Consider the following 17,589-nt stretch of genomic DNA (forward strand, 5'->3'; position numbering starts at 1 on the left):
TTCGGGGTTAAGAAGCTAAATAATTCAATCAGAAATATAATGACATACTTCTCTGGGATGTGGGTAGGGTAAATGGTGGGATCAAAAACAGAAAAGTCATCTGAAAGAAACAAATGAATACTGATGCTATTAAAATAAGAGAAACACAACTAAACGCATAGCTTCTCCAAGCCTTAGAGGGGACTGAGTGCAAGTGGCTAGCATTCCTCATTATTTATTTATTTTTCCTTTTAATCTGTAGTTAATGGACATGCAGTAGATTCAAAAAGAAAACTAGGGCTGGGGCTGTAGCTCAGTGGTAGAGTGCTTGCCTAGCCTGTGTGAGACACTGGGTTCAATCCTCAGCACCACATATAAATAAATAAATAAAATAAAGGAATTCTGTCCATCCGCAACTACAAAAAAAAATTTTTAAGTTATTAAAATTTAAAAAAAAACAAAACTAAGTATCATATTTAAAGAGTCCCAGCAATTTAAAAGGAAATAACTAAAATTATAAAGCCTCTTCTTACCATTGATGTCACCACCAAGGCAGGAGAAAATCCCATTGTGAGATAGAAAAAGAGCTCAACCACTTTATACCTGCAAGAACAGAGGTGCAGTTTTTAATTTAAGCATTTCTTGGTTAGCACATTTACATAAAAGCTTTTCCTTTTTTTATTTTAAAGGAGAAATGTAAACTTTTAACTAAAGTGATATATATCTCTCAGGAGAAAACTACTAGGCCTCTACCTAAAAACATCAAGGAGTAACAATGAACTAGTATTTCCTTTAGGATTGAAAAGGCATCAAACATCACATGCTACTTAGAACATGTGTCAAAAGTAGTCAAACTGAATCCAATCCACCGTACATCTTTCCCTTTCCAATCCTAGAATGTTTGTCTGCATTACCATCCATAATTATGAGAATGTCAAACTATGGAGGCAGATGCAGTTTGGGACCTAGTTTTTATCAAGGGCAAAGAAACAACAGCCCTCAAGAAAGGGGTGCATTTTGTTTGTCTCTTCATTTTGCATTGGTAAAAACTCCAATTCTATAATCTAATAGTTATCAGATTAAGCTACAGAATACCCGAAAACTCCAAGGAACTCAATGTATTAAAATTCAACTTACATTTCTGCCTACTCATACTAGACTAGAAGCTTTTCAAAGGTGGGAACTGAGTTTACTTATGTTTGGATCTACAGGGTCTAGAACAGTGCTGGACACAATTTAGGTACACAATAATGTCAGCCAAACTAAATGACCAAGGGTGATAAACTTCGTTCTTAGTGTTTTATACTCAAAACCTGTTGTGAAGAAACCATATCAGGGGAGAATAGGCTTGAAGGGTTGGTTTACACCACAAGGCCTTCCTTCCTTTACTTCCTATTTTATATGAATATATAATTTAGGGGTCTGAGCCCAAGAAGCAAAGTGTACCCTTGGATTTATATCTTATAAACTCACTTGGCACCGCTAATTATGGTCAAAAGATTATTTCAGTGAATTTCAAAATCAGAGAGACATTAATGAGAAGTACCACCTTCTTCTGAAAGGAGAAAATAATACAATACTCTCTGACAAACACAAATTATATTCTGAGAGTTCTTCTGCCAACCACGGAGATAAAGAATTTAATGAACTATAAATGATAATGATATCACCGTTATGAGGTTCTCAAATTTAAGCATCTGAGATAATAAAAAGAGCTATAGAATAGGAACTGGGACACTTGGATCCTAATTTCCAAATGAGTCACTTACTTGATGCATGTCTTAAATGTTACCAACCTTTAAGCATGAAGCTGGAATACAGGACCTTGAAGACCTCCTCTAGAGCCAAAATGACAAATTTCAATAAGTCTTTCTTTTATATTGCTCAATACTTGTGACTATGAGCTCTAAATAAGGGACTATGAAACTGTGCCCCAGGGCTAGATGATTAAGAATTCAGATATCCTTCCAAATGGCCCCTTTCTTATGAAAGCCTATTTGAAACACCTTCTAGGTTCCTATGTTGGCCAGTGTTGTGCTGGGCACTTAATATCTGTTACCTTCAATTTTCATAGAAACCTTACAAAGGATGATTTTTTCACATGAGGACTGTGAATCAAAGAGGATAAGGCTAATTGGCCTTAGAATGAGAAATGAAGTCCTATCAATTCAAAAAATGCCTGGCCACATTGTCCCTAATCCACAACATATCATACACATGTCATTCATATCTTTCCATGGCAATCTTATCTGTTCACCAATAATGAATATCAAATAGTTCTAAAGATTTTATTAAAAACGATATAGTCTATTTATGTATTTCTACTATTTTGAAGTACAAACATAAAGTAAATTGTATTGGAATGCAGGTAAAATTTAGGCAGTTAATTTTAAAACTATCAAATGTAAATTATTTTCTCTTACTTTTCATGGTAGAGAAATACATAAATGGTTCCTCCAGCTGCCATGAGCCAGATAAACCAACGCATATGAGATGCCAGGGGTCCAAGTTCACGGAGATTTAACCTACAAATGTAAACATGACAACAAAGAACAGAAGGGATAAATGAAGGGAATTCGCAGAACTTGTGTTTTCTTTTAGTCACTGAAAACTGAGAAAATAATTAGGATAAAAGCAGAAAGAGAAGGAATCAGCACAAAAAGGAGGCAGCTGGGCAATTTGGGTAAAGTTAATAACTCAAAGAGAAAATTCTCAGTCAATCTTTAAGACTTAAAATAAGTTCCAGCATGATTTAAAAACAGAACCAGTTAAGAACAGACAAGCAGAAGTGAGCCCCAACATACCTGTCATGCCTGACTTTACTGAGGAGGGCAGGGTAGGGTAAAAGCTGCTTGCCTTTTAATTTCTGAGCATGTTTTGAGGAGTGGATTGCTTACAAAGCTTAATGAGAACCCTGAACAAAATTCTGAGCTAGAATCACATACCCATAGCAGATACCTAATACACAGACCACATGTCTCCACTATCTAGTTCTCTGCCAAGATGAAACATGATCCCAACATGTGTCATGGAAGACATGCTGTTAGAATTTAATGGTGGACTGTCGGGAGGTCTGAATTTTAAAATGCTGCGAATTCATTTGTACTAGTGTCATATTAAGGATATGGAAAAAAATGTTCTAGTTGGCTATGGCTATAAAATTAATATTTTTAAATGGAAAAGGTACACTGGCATATCTAAACTAAACATGAACAAATTGCCTACTTTGATATCTGATTCCTTAGCTCATACTTGAAATTTTTTTTACTTATTTACTGATTTTAAATTGAAGTGTACTTCACAAAAGCTTTCAAGCATTCTTGCTCCAATATGAATCAGACCTATAATTTAGTAAGATGTATTGGGGAGAACTAGCACTTATTTTTATACTAACAGATAATTACACTTCTTTGGAACGATTGAGGCTACATTAGCCAGAATCTAGAAGTCTGCTTTTCTAATGACTATAGCAGTTGATGGCATAATAAGAACTTCTGAGTGTTTAAAATTGGGCCATGTCTTGATAGGGGAAAACTAATGTTTCTTTAATTATGTGCTTCGAAGCAAAATAGGATTGCATTTGATCTGTATCAAAAGAGAAGTAAGATCAAGGAAATGGAAGAGAATACTAGGTGTTTTAAATAGTTAACTAATTTGGTTAGTTCACTTACTCAGATAGCAAAGAAATGAGAAATGTGCTGCATAAATTTCAAAAGGAAGCTTGCTTTCCTCATATATATTTATAGCACTGTTTACTTGAACAATTCAAGTTCTGAAAAGCGGCAGAGGTATATGAAAAGAATACAGAGGGCAAAGGTTATATGTTTTAAAAATGAGCATGCCACCTTCGTTTAAGTTCATAGCATTCACATCCTCTTAGACAATCCAATTCCCAGATATTCATTCTAAACAGCAGCAATATTTCTCACTTCAAAACTACAATCTGGCCCAAGTAAATCAAATTGGATAAAAAATGCATATATTTATGTGCTTTGGGGGAGGAATGGGACGTACGCATGAGAGCGGGGGCAGGGCAGGGACAGGAGGAAGAGAGGAAAGGAGAAATGAGGAATTCTAATACTAAAAATATTGTCTTCAAAAATAGATTTTATCTTACCATGGAGCGTAAGATGCTGCAATGAAGAAATAAATAACCATTCTATCACACATGTGAAAGCAATGCTCCACTGTCCTGGTGAGGGAGAAAAATATAAATTAAGACATATTTTTCAAAAAATGTGTAGCCTGAAAGTATGGGTTATCACTACACTATGTTGCAATTTCCATTCCTGTTCTAGTCTCTCATGACATTTATCACTTGCCCTTCAAAGTCACTTTTTTTTAAATATTATGAAGCCACAAATAAAAAGTTCTATATTGATTTTTAGGTTGTATACACAATAGATATTTTTACCACGTATAAGACAGAAACAGAGCCCCATGATAATTAGGAAGTCTAAAGTGATTAAAACAAATGAAATCTGTCTTTTCTGATACCTTCCATTTCTTTCAGAGCCTATCTAACAGAGAAATGAAATTCCTTAACAGCAGATCACCCCCTAGTTCCTACCACAGTGCAGGCCATGAAGTCTTGATGTTCTGCAAACACTCCCTGAACTGAGGCCACATTCTTCATGTCTGTTCAGAATGTCTTTAGAGAAGTTTTCATTTTAAGTGCCCTAATGTAGATAAGACATTCTCACAAAGGAAATGCAGTCATTTAAGAACAGCCATAACAAACACACAAAACACTGCATTTGCTACAAGAGTGGGGCCAATTGGATTTCTATGCGAGTTCCTCTTCCAGAATTGAAGTCAGGAAATGTATGCACAAAGATCTGCCTCATGGAGGTCTACTCAAAGTGGCTTAAGCAGAATCTGCCCTTTACTAAAGAGTATGAATGCACGGCATTACCTTGGATCTCTCTTCAGTGTCTGGGGGTTCTTACTACAACCTGATGGAGCACTAGCTTTAGGTTTGGCCTCCCCACACAGTGTTGACCCAATAGACTGATCCGGACCTGAGTTAGTGAAGAAGTGAGAGTACATTTGGGAGGAGGAATGGTTTTTAGTTTACTAGCCAGAAGCTACAACTTACCCCCAGTGTAACTTAGGTCACAGATCTAAAGAAGTAAACACTAGATCAATGCTTCTCAAATTTGATTGCTATTACAATCACCCGGGGAGCTTTAAATTGTAGCCATGGACTCTAGCCCAGACAATCCTTTAAAAAGGCTAGAAGATGTGATAGAGGGTAGAAGGAAGGGAGAATCTTTTTTTAATCTTTTTTTTTTTTTTTTTTTTTTCATTTTCCCTAACCTCCTGGAATGACTGCAATTCCTAGCAAGGTTCAGGACCTTTCTTATTCTGCTTTCTAGATTGCCAAGACATTGTCAGAACTGGGAGCCACACCTAGAATTTAATCAAGATCTGCCACCCACTTCTCTGACTCTCATTTTTCTCACAAGTAAAATGAAAGCCATCTCTTTATTATAGAGTATAGGCAGCATTAAGTGTGAATAATATAGACCATGTAAAGTATTTAGCACATAGTACCACCTAGTACATATTCAATAAATTCTATTTCCCTTCTCTTTTCTACTGAAATTAAGGCATTATTTGGATATTTAAAATATTTAATGTAGAGCAAAAATCTACATGTGGCTTTTGATTCTAGCAGTGCTATGTCCAGGTTCAAGAGTCTGGTTTCATTACCCCTTCTCCAGTCCCTGGCAGGGAGGCCATGAATACTAGGAGGCATCTACAACTCTTTATTGATTCAGAAATCTAGACATCAAAGCCAAGTCTGCTGAGGCAACCACAAGCGTTGGAGTGTGCCAAGATGATAATGAAGTGCTCTGCTTTCAGACTGGCCTCCGCGACAGTGTGCCCTGAGGAACCAGGGTGGGTACTTTTGTGGTTGTCTTGTGAGTGTGTCCAGAGAGCCCTTGAAATTGAATGCTGTGGTTTTATTTTAAGCCTGGGGAACTGTCACCTTATAGGAAACAGTAGCAGACTGCAAACTATATGTAGCATTGTGAAGGATATGGAGGAAAACAACAACAACAACAACAGGGCTTAGGGGTCAAAGGTCATTGGTTTCACTGAGTTAGGCAAGTCAGATTACTTCTTTAAGCCTCAGTTTGCCCAACTGAAAATTAAGGAGTTTGGATTAGACGATATCCTTCCAGCTTTGTAACTCATGATTCTACATGTGACAAAACCAGGAGTCATCTCCAAAATCCTGCTTGTAAATGAAGCATCTTTTAAATACTAGATTGCTTGAATAGTTTAGATTTTTTTTTTTAATTCTATAAAACCAAAAAGTACTTTCTAGTATTACTTTAAATCTCTCTTAGTCTGCTCTGAATCCTCCGTTTTTAAGGAAAAAAAAAAAAAAAAAAAAAAAAAAAACTGCCCTCTTGGGTTAATCTACTAAATTATTGCAGAATCTATTTCACAAGCAACCCATTCCCATCTGAATGTGCTGGTCTTTCCGCAGCTGCCCAAATAAATTCTTTACCAAGAATGAATGTTTCTGTCTCTTTCTTGTTGGTAGCCAATGGCCATAACATTGTTTGGAAAGTACCTGACAGCTAATAGCAACATACATAAATTCTGAATGAATGCTATACATGGAACTTCATCCTAAAAGCTCAACTTCATGAAATGGTAAACCCAAACTGTCATATACCTCCTTACATCACATAGTTCTATGGTCTTTTGTAATTTTCAAATCATTTTCATATATAGTATCTCCTTCATCTATCACAATAACTTGTGAGTCAGGATTTACAACCCTCATGTTAACAATGGAGAAACTGAAGCTCCATGAGGCCAAGTGACTTATCCAAGGTTAAGGGGCAGGACTGGGACTCAAAGCCCACTTGCTGACTCCAAAGTCAATGTACTTTGTTACCAACCCACAGCTATTGCTATCTTACAGTAAGTATCCTTGGTGGGTTAGAATTACAAAATAGCTCTCAGGATTATAAGTTGTTAAGTCTTGGGGAACCAGTGAGGTATTATTTGTGGTTATTAGCAAAGGCTTGCTCTCTTAAATGCTATAAGGGAGAAGGCTCCTTGAGCTTTATCCAATCCAAAGTGTCCTGATTAGAGAATAGCACTTTTTTGGCCCCCAACATCTACTGCTGCCCTCCGGCAACAGGAAGCTGTCCACTCTTTGCCCCATCTGACTAAAACATGCCAGTTTGGGAGGCTGACAATACACTGAGTCAACTACTTTGACCTACGAAATAGCATGTTATCCACTGTACCTTAAGTGACTCTTTTTCCATGATACAATGTGAAATACTGTGGAAACAATGAAGAGGGCACAAAGGCCCATTCCATAAATCCATGCTGTTATCTTTTCCCAGCAGTCATCGGACAGCCGATGGAGGAGGGCACTACCCACAATGGCCGGAACAATGAGGAACTGGAGGAAAGGTAATGAGAAGTAAATATCCTAGCCATCATGAAAATAAGCCTTTTGCTAAAAATAGAGGCTTACCAGGAACAATGTTAGCAAAATAATTTTCAACGAAACATTTTCCTCTCTTGAATAATCATGAGAGCCCAATGAAGTTGTTGGTTGCTGCACTGGAAGCAGGCACTGCTCCCAGGGACTGTGCCAACCAATGTGTACACCAACAGGCAGGCAAAGATGCAACATTACTCAACTGTTGCAAAATAGATGTTCTTTATCCTGATTTCATTAAAGAAGGGCACATTTCATTCTATTCTCTAATCTGATTTAGAGTAGGTATTTAAAATGTTCAAATGCACCACGAGCATTGGTGCATGCCTTTAATCCCAGCAACTCAGGAGACCGAGACAGGAGTTCAAGGTCAGCCTGGGCAATTTAGCTAGACCCTGTCTCAAAATAAAAAAATAAAAAAGGCCGAGGATGCAGCTCAGTGGTAGAACACCCCTAGATTCAGTCCCCATACTTAAATAAATAAAATAAATACAATGTCCAAATGCCAAGCATACACCTGGATTTCTCATGGAGGTCCAGATTTTAAAATATTCTGTCCTATTTACCCCATGGGGTACTGAAATTCCAATATTTCAGCAAAGGGTCAATGACAGAATCGAGTCAATAACTAGTATAATGCATACAACATTACGAACACATAAAATCAATTATTCAAGTCACGTGCTGATTTTTAGTTTGGATCCATTCATTATATCCATTTGGTAGCTACTGCAGAATGAAAATGATTTTGCACCATTTCATTGTTAATATTTTTGCTTTTAAGCAAACAAAAGTAATCCACTTGCAAGTCTCAATTATTCAAAAAATTTTAAGAAACCAGAATCTTAGAATTTTGATTTCTGTGGGGAGGAAAAAGGGGAAGGAAAGCAGAAACACCAGGAAATGATATTGACCAAATTATATTGTTAAATCATTTGCATATATGAATATGTAACAACAAATCCCACCACTGTGTATAATTATAATGCACCAATAAAAAATATGTTAAAAAAGAGAGGGAAAAAAACAAAGAATCTTTCTACTGTGACTGGTGAACATTCCCAGTAAAAATTTCCAGAAATTCCCAATCACTTTATTAAATATAAAAATAAGTACACCTAGTAAAGAATGAAAACTTTGGCAATTTTCTTATCTTTTTTGGCCTCCAACATCTACTGTTGCCCTACTGGAACAGAACGTGAAATCTTGGGAGTTGTGATACAGGTACAAATTTTCAGGTGCCAAAGTTTTTATTGGCCCAGAGGGAAATGAGATTAAAGGCAAAAACAAAGTTGCTCATAAAACAAAGCTTACTTGATTTAAAGAAATGTCCTTTATTTTGAGACATGAGCATTTTATTTTTTATGTTTGAAGCATCTCTTTAATGAAATGATGACAAGAGGTGGTTTTTCTTTAATCTGTTTTAGAAATTTCACTGGTTTCTGAAATCTAAATATCTGTTTATTAAGAGTACATTTTCTGTTCTAAAGACTTAATAAGGGATTTTGTCAGTTTTTCTTTAATTTCAGCTTACATAAGTGTTCCTTTACTTGAAATATATTTAGAAGGCATAAGGATTTTCGGATCTGTTCTAAACAAATACTATTCCTAAAGGTGAGCTGTATATCTCAATACCCAGACCATTACACTGTGCCAGCGCTATCTATGATAATTAAAGTAGTTGCTTCTAAACACTTGTGACTAGAGGAATCATTTGGTCATTTTCTATATTTCGCATTTCCAGACTATCTCCCAGTCACCATTTTCCCCTCAAAAGTCTCACAAAATACAACTAGCAAAGAGAATAATAAATCAAAGATAAAATGAAATTTATAACGACATAAGGAAATAACAATTATGTGACATTAACAGGAAAACTATGAAAATATATACATGCCCACAAATACCATACACACACAAAAGAAATGTACCAAAGTGTTAACAGTTTGTTTCTGGGTCATTTTGTTTTTAAAATGTTTTTCTGTATTTTTAGTTTGTTATACTGCACATATTTTGCACTTTTAAGGAAAAAAATTAAAAGCTGAGTGATCATATCAGCTTTTGCTTCAGCAATACAGAATAACATTTGCTCTGAGAAATAATGGTCACAGTAGAGATGGATGTAGCTTCCTCATTTCAGAATATGACTTAGTTAAAAAAGCATCTTTTTGAACAAACTGTGAACTCTCCTTGCCAAATGTGCATGGGTGGATTGTCTCGAAAAGGCAATTCCAGGGGTAAGAGTCTTCACAACCAAGTTTTTTTTTTTTTTTTTTTGGCTGTCCTATAACTAGGAGATATGCTTATTACTATTCTTTTAAAGATGATTTTGCTGGGAAAAGCAAGTTGAGGATAGAGCAGACAGTAGGTTAGAATACACAAGTTCACACAGTTCCTGGCGACATGACCCAGTGCTGATTTCTGGGTACCTAAGGTCATAGAGGTGGGTAAACCCAACTAATCATGTTGAGGTTATTAGAGCTAGTTACCCAGATCCCCGTGGGCTAAAAGGCAATAACAGAAAACATGTACTCACTGCATGTGTGTAACAGTTAGCAGCATGTTCGTAGCAAGTTGGTTTGTAGCGGCCATTGGCTGGGGCCCGATGGTTCATGAAACTGTACAAACAAAAAGTCATGATGTGAGCAAAATTAAAGCGATGGGAAAAACAATGGGGAAGCCTACAATGGCTGTTCATCTACTCTCAATGAAGAGGTCACTGGTGAAAATACATAGTTACGGGATGAAAATCAGCCATTAAAAATGTGTAAGCTGGGAAAACAGCAATGTTCCTAAAACAAAGTTTACTGGATGAAGTTTTCTTTCAGTTTACTCAAAAGATAAACCTTCTCCCAACCAAAAGCAAACAGAAACCATATCCAACTCTTCAACTGGTACCTGCTATGATCCAAAAAAAAAGCCAAAATCAAAATTTAAATATTAATAGAAAAAAACAAGGGAATTTTTCTGGACTTCAGTTATTGTCATTAAACGAAAAGATACATATTGCATTTGGAAGGTTTCTGTTTTCTCTCTAAGAATGTATAAAGCTTTATATATGCAGATCTTTAAAGTCTACATCCCACAGTTAAAGGCCTGTCCAACTAGTTTCCTCATATTGTATTACCTGTTCTGGCAGCAGACGGCTTAAATGATACCTGGCTACCTCTAGGCCACCTCAACAAGCAGGTATATTTTCACCTTCATTCTTCCTCAAATAAAGGAGTTTGCTTCAACAACCAAACACATGACTATTACCTGATATTCTGGCTATAAAATTTATACATACCACAAATAAGTACATGTATGTAAATATCAAAACCTGTTACCAATACAGACACTTGCTGGTATTCCATGCTTCCCTGTGGGCTAACACTATCTCAGTCAGCAACAGAATGAAAACTTGAATACTATGGGGCCAAGAAATGACAGCACTCACCTATTTCAGTGTGTAGATGAGGATGCCCCTAAACCCAGAGCCGCCCAGGTTTCATGGTGATTTGGGATTAGTCCGACTATTCTCAAGAGGAAAAAAAGAACTGTCTGAACAAAGAAGCAGATGCAGAGACAGAAAGAGGGGTAAAAGAGCCCTGGATGGCATTTAGGTCTCAAAGGTCAACAAGGATCAAACAATAAAATTATCCTTTCGTATAAGCTACTTTGGAGGAGGAGAAAATTTTTGGCCACTAACAAGTTTTGACCAGTCACATATTATTTATTGACATGATGAAAATCAGTACCAGGCTGACCAAATGGCAGAGCCAGACTGCAAAAAACTGGCTAAAACACGACACCAAGTCATTCTAAACAGTGCCCAGTTGGTGACCAAAAAACTGGTCAGTATTTTCTCCCTGATTAAGAAGGGTCTGTTATCCTTATATCCCTGTCAACCCCATACACACAGTTCTGCTAGAATATCTACTATGGAATGAACTGGGGACAGTGAAGATCTTGAACCATCAGTGGGTTAGATATTTCATTAGTAAAATATCTGTTTATTGATATAGTCCACCATATGACTTGAAAACTATTGTTTAAAAAATCTACAGCTAGCAGCTTCTGAATTCATCTAAACTATTCTCACACATGGACAAATAATTTCAAGCAATCATCTTTTCTCCCTTGATAATCCTTTAAATAATTTTGCTAATTTCCTAAGGGATGACAGTGTTGCTACACAGCTCTTATTAGTAAAAAGAAAAATAATTACGCTCTTGGGAAGAATGCTTTCAGTGTCTGAAGCACTGAAGGACCTACCACATCATTACCCCGAAACATAACAACAGAGCTACAAGTAGCACAGCCTAGTGGGAATTTCAAAGGGTAAAAAAGTGAGGCTCCAAAATGGCTGAAGTTAGATTAAATTCAAAGTGCTCCATGTAGGGTGCAGTAAGTAGGATCTGTCTACCCATCACCAGGCTGCAGCCTAAAATAGCAATTTATATCTCTGGCAGCCCAATCTAAAAATAGGCAGGCCATTACACAGCATCAGGGATAGACTTTCACATTTTTATCCTATAAGCAAAGAAACTGGGTGGCCATGTTTGTGGCAGCTTGGTCCCTGCTCACCTGGAAAAATTCAGGTAAAAATAAAGTAGGAAGTTGTACAGAAAAATGCCCCTGTCTAGTGACTTAAGGCAGTCTCTTTTGATGACAGGACAAGATGAGGGCAACAAGAAAAGGTAAGAGCAAGTATCTTGGGAGCATTTCACTGTCTGGGGCTCAGAGGGATAGACAGCACAATTGTTCTGCTGGAAAATTATAATAGAATTTTTCCATTTCTCTCTGATCTGCCAGCATGTCATCAAGCCTCCTCCACAGTGTTCTGAAGAAATTACTTCTAAGACTCAAATGGAAAAGCAGATGTAAAATGCAAATAAACTCCCACACAGGTGCCTAATCTCTTCCCCCAAAAAAGAACAGAGAAAGGTTCAAGTGTTATGGAGAATGGGCACTCATTTACTGAAGACCACTCTGTTAAGGTGGAGTGACTTAATGGTTACCCAGTGCTCTGAAAAGGGTAACTAGCGTGCTGTGAAGGGTCTGAGGGAAGGTGATTTAGTCTTAGGGAAGGGAACCACACTTAATAAACTATTAGTTAAATAGGGTTTTTTAAATCATTGCTTCACTTTGTCTTTCAACATTCTCTCTTGCCTCCCCCTTGCCCAGTGTCCTTAGGTACCCACCTCACATGACAGAATTCAAAACTATGGAGGGAAAGAACAGTTAGGGAGCCTGGGACAAGCCTTAGCAACCCACCAGCAGACCTCAGAGGTCTTGATCAAATCCCACAAGCTGTCTTTGATTTCTCTGTATTCCTTTCTCCAAGTACAGTGTCATTACCTTCAAAATATATTCCAGGTCAGTCCACCTCTCTGCAATCCCACAATTTCTACCTTAAACCAAGACCCAACATCTCAAATCTGGGAAAATACAGCCTCTTAACTGGTCTTGCTGCCTGTCCCCACCCAGACTCTCTTCCTTAATACAGCAACCACGAAATCTATTAAACGCAGATCACATCGCAACCCTACCCCAAATTAAAACCTATCTTTGGGTTACACTGTCATGTCCCTGGCCCACAAGCCCTGGGCAGCACAGCGTTCACTTCTCCAACCTCAGGGTGCCCCCTTCCTGCCACTCCACACTCCAGCTACACCACCTTTCTGTTCTTTCAACAGGTCAAGGTCCTGTTTGTTTGCCTAAGGGCACTGGCTGTTTATTTCTGCTGGAAAACTCTTCTTAGCATGCTCAGTTCTCTTCTCATCCTTCAAACTTAGCTCAGATGTCACCTGCTCAGAGATTTTCCAAGCGTCCTACCTGAAGTATCACTTCAGCCCTCACGACCCAACCACAGACCGTATCATAATTAGTACGAATTTTTTAAGACTTGTTTTTCATTTCATCTTTCCCCATGGTAGCATGAATCCCATGAAGACGTCTTGTTCACCATGTCATTTCCAATCTCTAGTACAATGCCCAGCTTATTACTGAAGCTTAATAAAAAAAAAAAAAGTTGCTGAATGAACGAACAAAAAGACATTTCAGCTACTGCTCAACTATTTTAACACAATTTAGTTCTACTAGGGATTCAGCAGGTTCTATAACAAAAGCAGGCAGTCCTAGAGTCGAAGCACCTTGGAATTTCAAATGAAAACTCGAAGATCAAGACAACAGATCTCCAAAGGCCTCTTCAATATCACTTGATATTGTAACTTAAGCCAATCCTGGGCATGTACCTCACTATTAGCTCCCCTCTGGGATGGAGTGTATTTGTTCAGGAAGTGTACAATGCCAATAGTGACTTGTTAAATAAAGGAAGAAGGTATACACAGGAGACACCTCAATCCTATGATTCAATGCTCTAAATATGCAAAACAGGCACTCCTGGAAGACTTCTAACACTTCAGGATAAGATGCTTTCCCATATATCCAATCTTAAAGCTAACTAGTGATCATAAGGATTGGCTGAGGAAGAGAGCATTCATATCCTTAGAGATGCTGTGGTATAGGCAGAGAGAAAGAAAGGCTGAGCTACCCACAAGCATGGTAGGGAGAGAGACACAAAACTGAACTCTTGGGTCTGCTGATACTTTACTGTGTGCCTATGGGCCAGTTCCCTGTTATTCTTTAAACCTATTTGTCCTTCTATTAAGTGGGTATAAAATTTTGTCTTCGAGGTTTATAGTCAATGAGATGGGTAAACTATAAGTACCCAGACAGTGCCTTGGCACAAATAGGCACTCAATAAATGTTAGTTGTTATTACCATTAGTCAGATGTTGTAAATGGGAAAGAATGATAATATGTGTATGATTTGGCATCCTAGGAGTCTCAACTGGGAAACTAATAAAGCAAGCAAGAAAATTTTGTGTCCCACAAAATTTTGTCTTTCACATCCTCAGCTTTTTGAGAATCCACAATTGCATAAATCCCTCCACTTAGGATAGCAATCTGTTTCTTTCCAACCCTCCTCCATAGAAATGGCAGAACTCTGGATGCTGACCCAAAGCCACAATAACCACCAAGTTTCCATTATGAACAAATCAGCAAGGTGTTCTTGTAATTTAGGCATAGCTACAAACTATGGTCTAATGAAATGCCTTTACTGCAAACAAATACTTTTCAATCACGTCTACATACATCTATCAGGAGAAAAAGCACATTGGCTGAAAGACAGCATGTCCCTTCCTATAGTTCCTGTGTAATTTACCTACCTGCAACTATAGTGAATCCCCAGAAAGATGTATATTGAACACAGCTTCTAAAAAATGCAGTACAGTATTCTAAACACTTAAATGGGTAAACCACAAAAGTCAGGACTTTCCAGTTGTATTACTTTTTATTTGTAAGTTTTATTTTCAAGTTCAAATTGATGCTTACAAATAGCTTTCCAATCTAGCCTATAATAAACATGGAATTATGGAATAATTTGATTCTTCAAACAAATCAGCATAGATCTAGATGTCATCAAAAACTGTTAATATCCAGAGTGCTCAATAATCTGCATCCACTGAGAAAATTACTATCTCTACTACACCAAAAGAAAATGCCTGTATTTAAAATCTTTAAATGGACATAAGAATTCAGTCACATTACAGTGATGCTAATAAAGACTAGACAGATTACTGTCCAGCAAAAAGAAGGCAGTGCAATCAGCTGAGAAGGTAGGATCCTAAATGAAATAGGTTTAGTTTTTTTTTTTTCCTTTCATTTCTTTTAGGACTGTTTTAATGTTTGTACAACAAATAATAAAATGGGCTTTTTTGTTCTTTTTAAAAACAGAAGAATTCAAAGGGGTAACAGAAATACAAACTTTTTAATCAAATAGGGAAGGGGTAATTTTACAAAATAGAGCCACTGTTCTCTGAAAACAGGAAGAACACAGATGTGCAGACCAGTAAAACCAAATCAAACAAACCGCATGCACAGAGCTTCACAGAGCATGCCTGAACCACTGTTACATTCTCCCTCATCCCCTACAATCCCCACTCCTGATATCAGGTTCTAAAGCCGGAACACTCTAGTTTCCTTTTACTCTTAGAAGCACTGATATGAAGTTCTCATTTGGGAAATAGTGCCAGGTTTTGTACACCCTGAGTGATGAGCAATATTCAGAAGTCAATCCAAGTCTTCAAGGTGGTCCCCTCCTGATGGTACAGACTACCACAACTCATTCCGTGTTTTGTTGGCTCCTTTACCCTTTGGAGCTGGGGAAGGAACAAGATAAGCATAATGGGTAAGTGGGCAGTAAGGGAAGATACTGGAAGCATGAAAAAGGGGCACTTGAAATTTTTAAAATTAAAAGGCAGAGTCTAAAAACTCAACAATAACCTCGTTGGAAGATGTCAGGTATGTCTTATTTTAGTTCCCCATCACAGCACACTAAGCTAGCAGGCGGGTGGTGAAGGTCTGGGAATAGGGATGGCTGCCTTGTTCAGACAAAGGGATGGAGAGTTATCACAAACACAGGGGGGATGAACTTTCACCCACTTAAACGAAACAGAAAAGCCCAGAGCTTCCTCTGGGAACTATGGGGCCAGCGGCCTCCATCCATTGCTATAGGGCAGAGACCAGCAGAAGGTTAAGGCCACGGTGGCCCCCGGACTGGCGTTCCCACCAGCTCTTCAGTGAAGGAGCAGCCGACCTGCCTTCCGGTGGCGCCTCCTGGGTTCCTCCTCCTCTTGATTTCCTAACCCAAGCGTCTCAACAGCAGGTCTCTGCACTCGAAAGCTCCCTTGCTCCTTCGTGGAGCCCAAAATAACAAGGCTCTGGCACTCTTAAGCCTGACCATCAGCGAGGCCCCGACATGGTCAGACAAGGTTGGGCCGGATGAGCGTGCCTCAGTTTCCCTGTTGCTGGGGCCATTCACAGACAAAGCACCCCAAACGCCCGGGCCAACCTTCCCCGCTTTCCAACGTATCTTTTCCGCAGGACGCAGTAGCGATCCTAGTTCCATGCGCCCCGGGAGACCCCACCCGGGTGGTAAAAGGATGGAGGCCAAAGCCTGGGTGGGAGGACTCGGGGGCGGTGCTGAGGCTGGGGCTTGGGTCCTCAGAGCTTGCAAAAGGTCTGCTTGGACGGTGATCCAGTGGGCGAAGCAAGAGAATTCCTGGGAACAGGGGCAGGAGCGGGGTCCGAGTGCGCAGAGCGCGAGGGGCACCCGGGTCAGGCGCGAGCTCCTCGGAGGAAGGGGATCGCCTAGGGACAGCAGGGCGGGGAATCCCCCGGGAGCCGGCCCGAGCCAGGGCGCGGGATCCACGGGGATGCACACAGGTGAGGAGCTAGGACCCACGCGCGAAGGGGCGGAATGTGGGGACCCGCTCCCAGCACCAGCGGCGCGCCGGGCGCGCCAGCCCTCTCACCGCTGGAATCGATTCTTGAACCGCATTGATCCTCCGCTCCTCCTCGGGGGCCGGGAGCTCCGTCTCGTCAGCACCGGCGGCGGGGCGCGCGGCCCTCATGGGCTTGGATTGCTCCGGAGGCCGCCTGCGTGCCCGGCGGAGCCGCTGGGCCGGAGTGGGCCACGCCGGGGGTCGGGACAGGGCCGGGGCCAGACCGGGCGGCTGGGGGCGGGAGGGAGGCCGCTTAAACGGCCCCGGCGCCTCCCGCCTCCCGCCTCCCCGGCTCCTCCGCCCCCGGGCGCCCGCGCCCCGCCCCACCGCCCGGCTCCACCCCCGCCCGCTCCGCCCTCCTGCGTGCGCCCGCGGCCGCCAGCGCGTCACAGCGTCGGGCGGCCAATCAGCGCCTGGAGCGGCGCGGCTGCTACACTGCCATTCATTCCTGGAAGCTCGGGCGGCGGGGCGGGGCCTTACTGAGTGGGAGGCGGGGCGGAGAGAAAGGGGGAGGAGCAATGGGAGGGCGGCGCTCTTCAATAGAGCATTGAGCTGTGCCATGAATGGAGATGGAGGAGAGAGGGAGAGAAATTATAAAGGAGTTGGACTAAGACTCTGAAAAGCAGTTGTGAAAAACATAGCAAACAAGTACCTCTGTTCACATTCTATTCTTGTCTCTGTATCATTCATCGCTCCTTTGTCGTTCATTTCTCCACTTTTCTATTCCTTTATTCCTTCATTATTTTGAGTGCCAGCTGCCTGTAGGCTCTTGTGAGAGATCCAGGGCAGATTTTAA

The 17,589-nt window shown here is 40.0% G+C and overlaps 1 protein-coding gene across 1 annotated transcript in view; it reads right to left on the minus strand.

The window, feature by feature from the left end:
* Mmd (monocyte to macrophage differentiation associated) overlaps positions 1-17,094 on the minus strand; it is a 29,995-nt gene extending 12,901 nt beyond the window's left edge. Inside the window, exons 1-6 of the mRNA XM_047544710.1 lie at positions 16,824-17,094; positions 9,996-10,077; positions 7,257-7,417; positions 4,097-4,171; positions 2,403-2,504; positions 513-582 (exon numbers count right to left, since the gene is read on the minus strand). Of these exons, the coding sequence (XP_047400666.1) occupies positions 513-582; positions 2,403-2,504; positions 4,097-4,171; positions 7,257-7,417; positions 9,996-10,077; positions 16,824-16,849 (516 nt within the window). The 5' untranslated portion in view covers positions 16,850-17,094. The remainder of the gene's footprint in view (positions 1-512; positions 583-2,402; positions 2,505-4,096; positions 4,172-7,256; positions 7,418-9,995; positions 10,078-16,823) is intronic.
* Between the last annotated feature and the right edge of the window lie 495 nt (positions 17,095-17,589).

Source organism: Sciurus carolinensis, chromosome 3 (assembly GCF_902686445.1).
Source record: "Sciurus carolinensis chromosome 3, mSciCar1.2, whole genome shotgun sequence".
NCBI classification, from domain to species: Eukaryota; Metazoa; Chordata; class Mammalia; order Rodentia; family Sciuridae; genus Sciurus; species Sciurus carolinensis.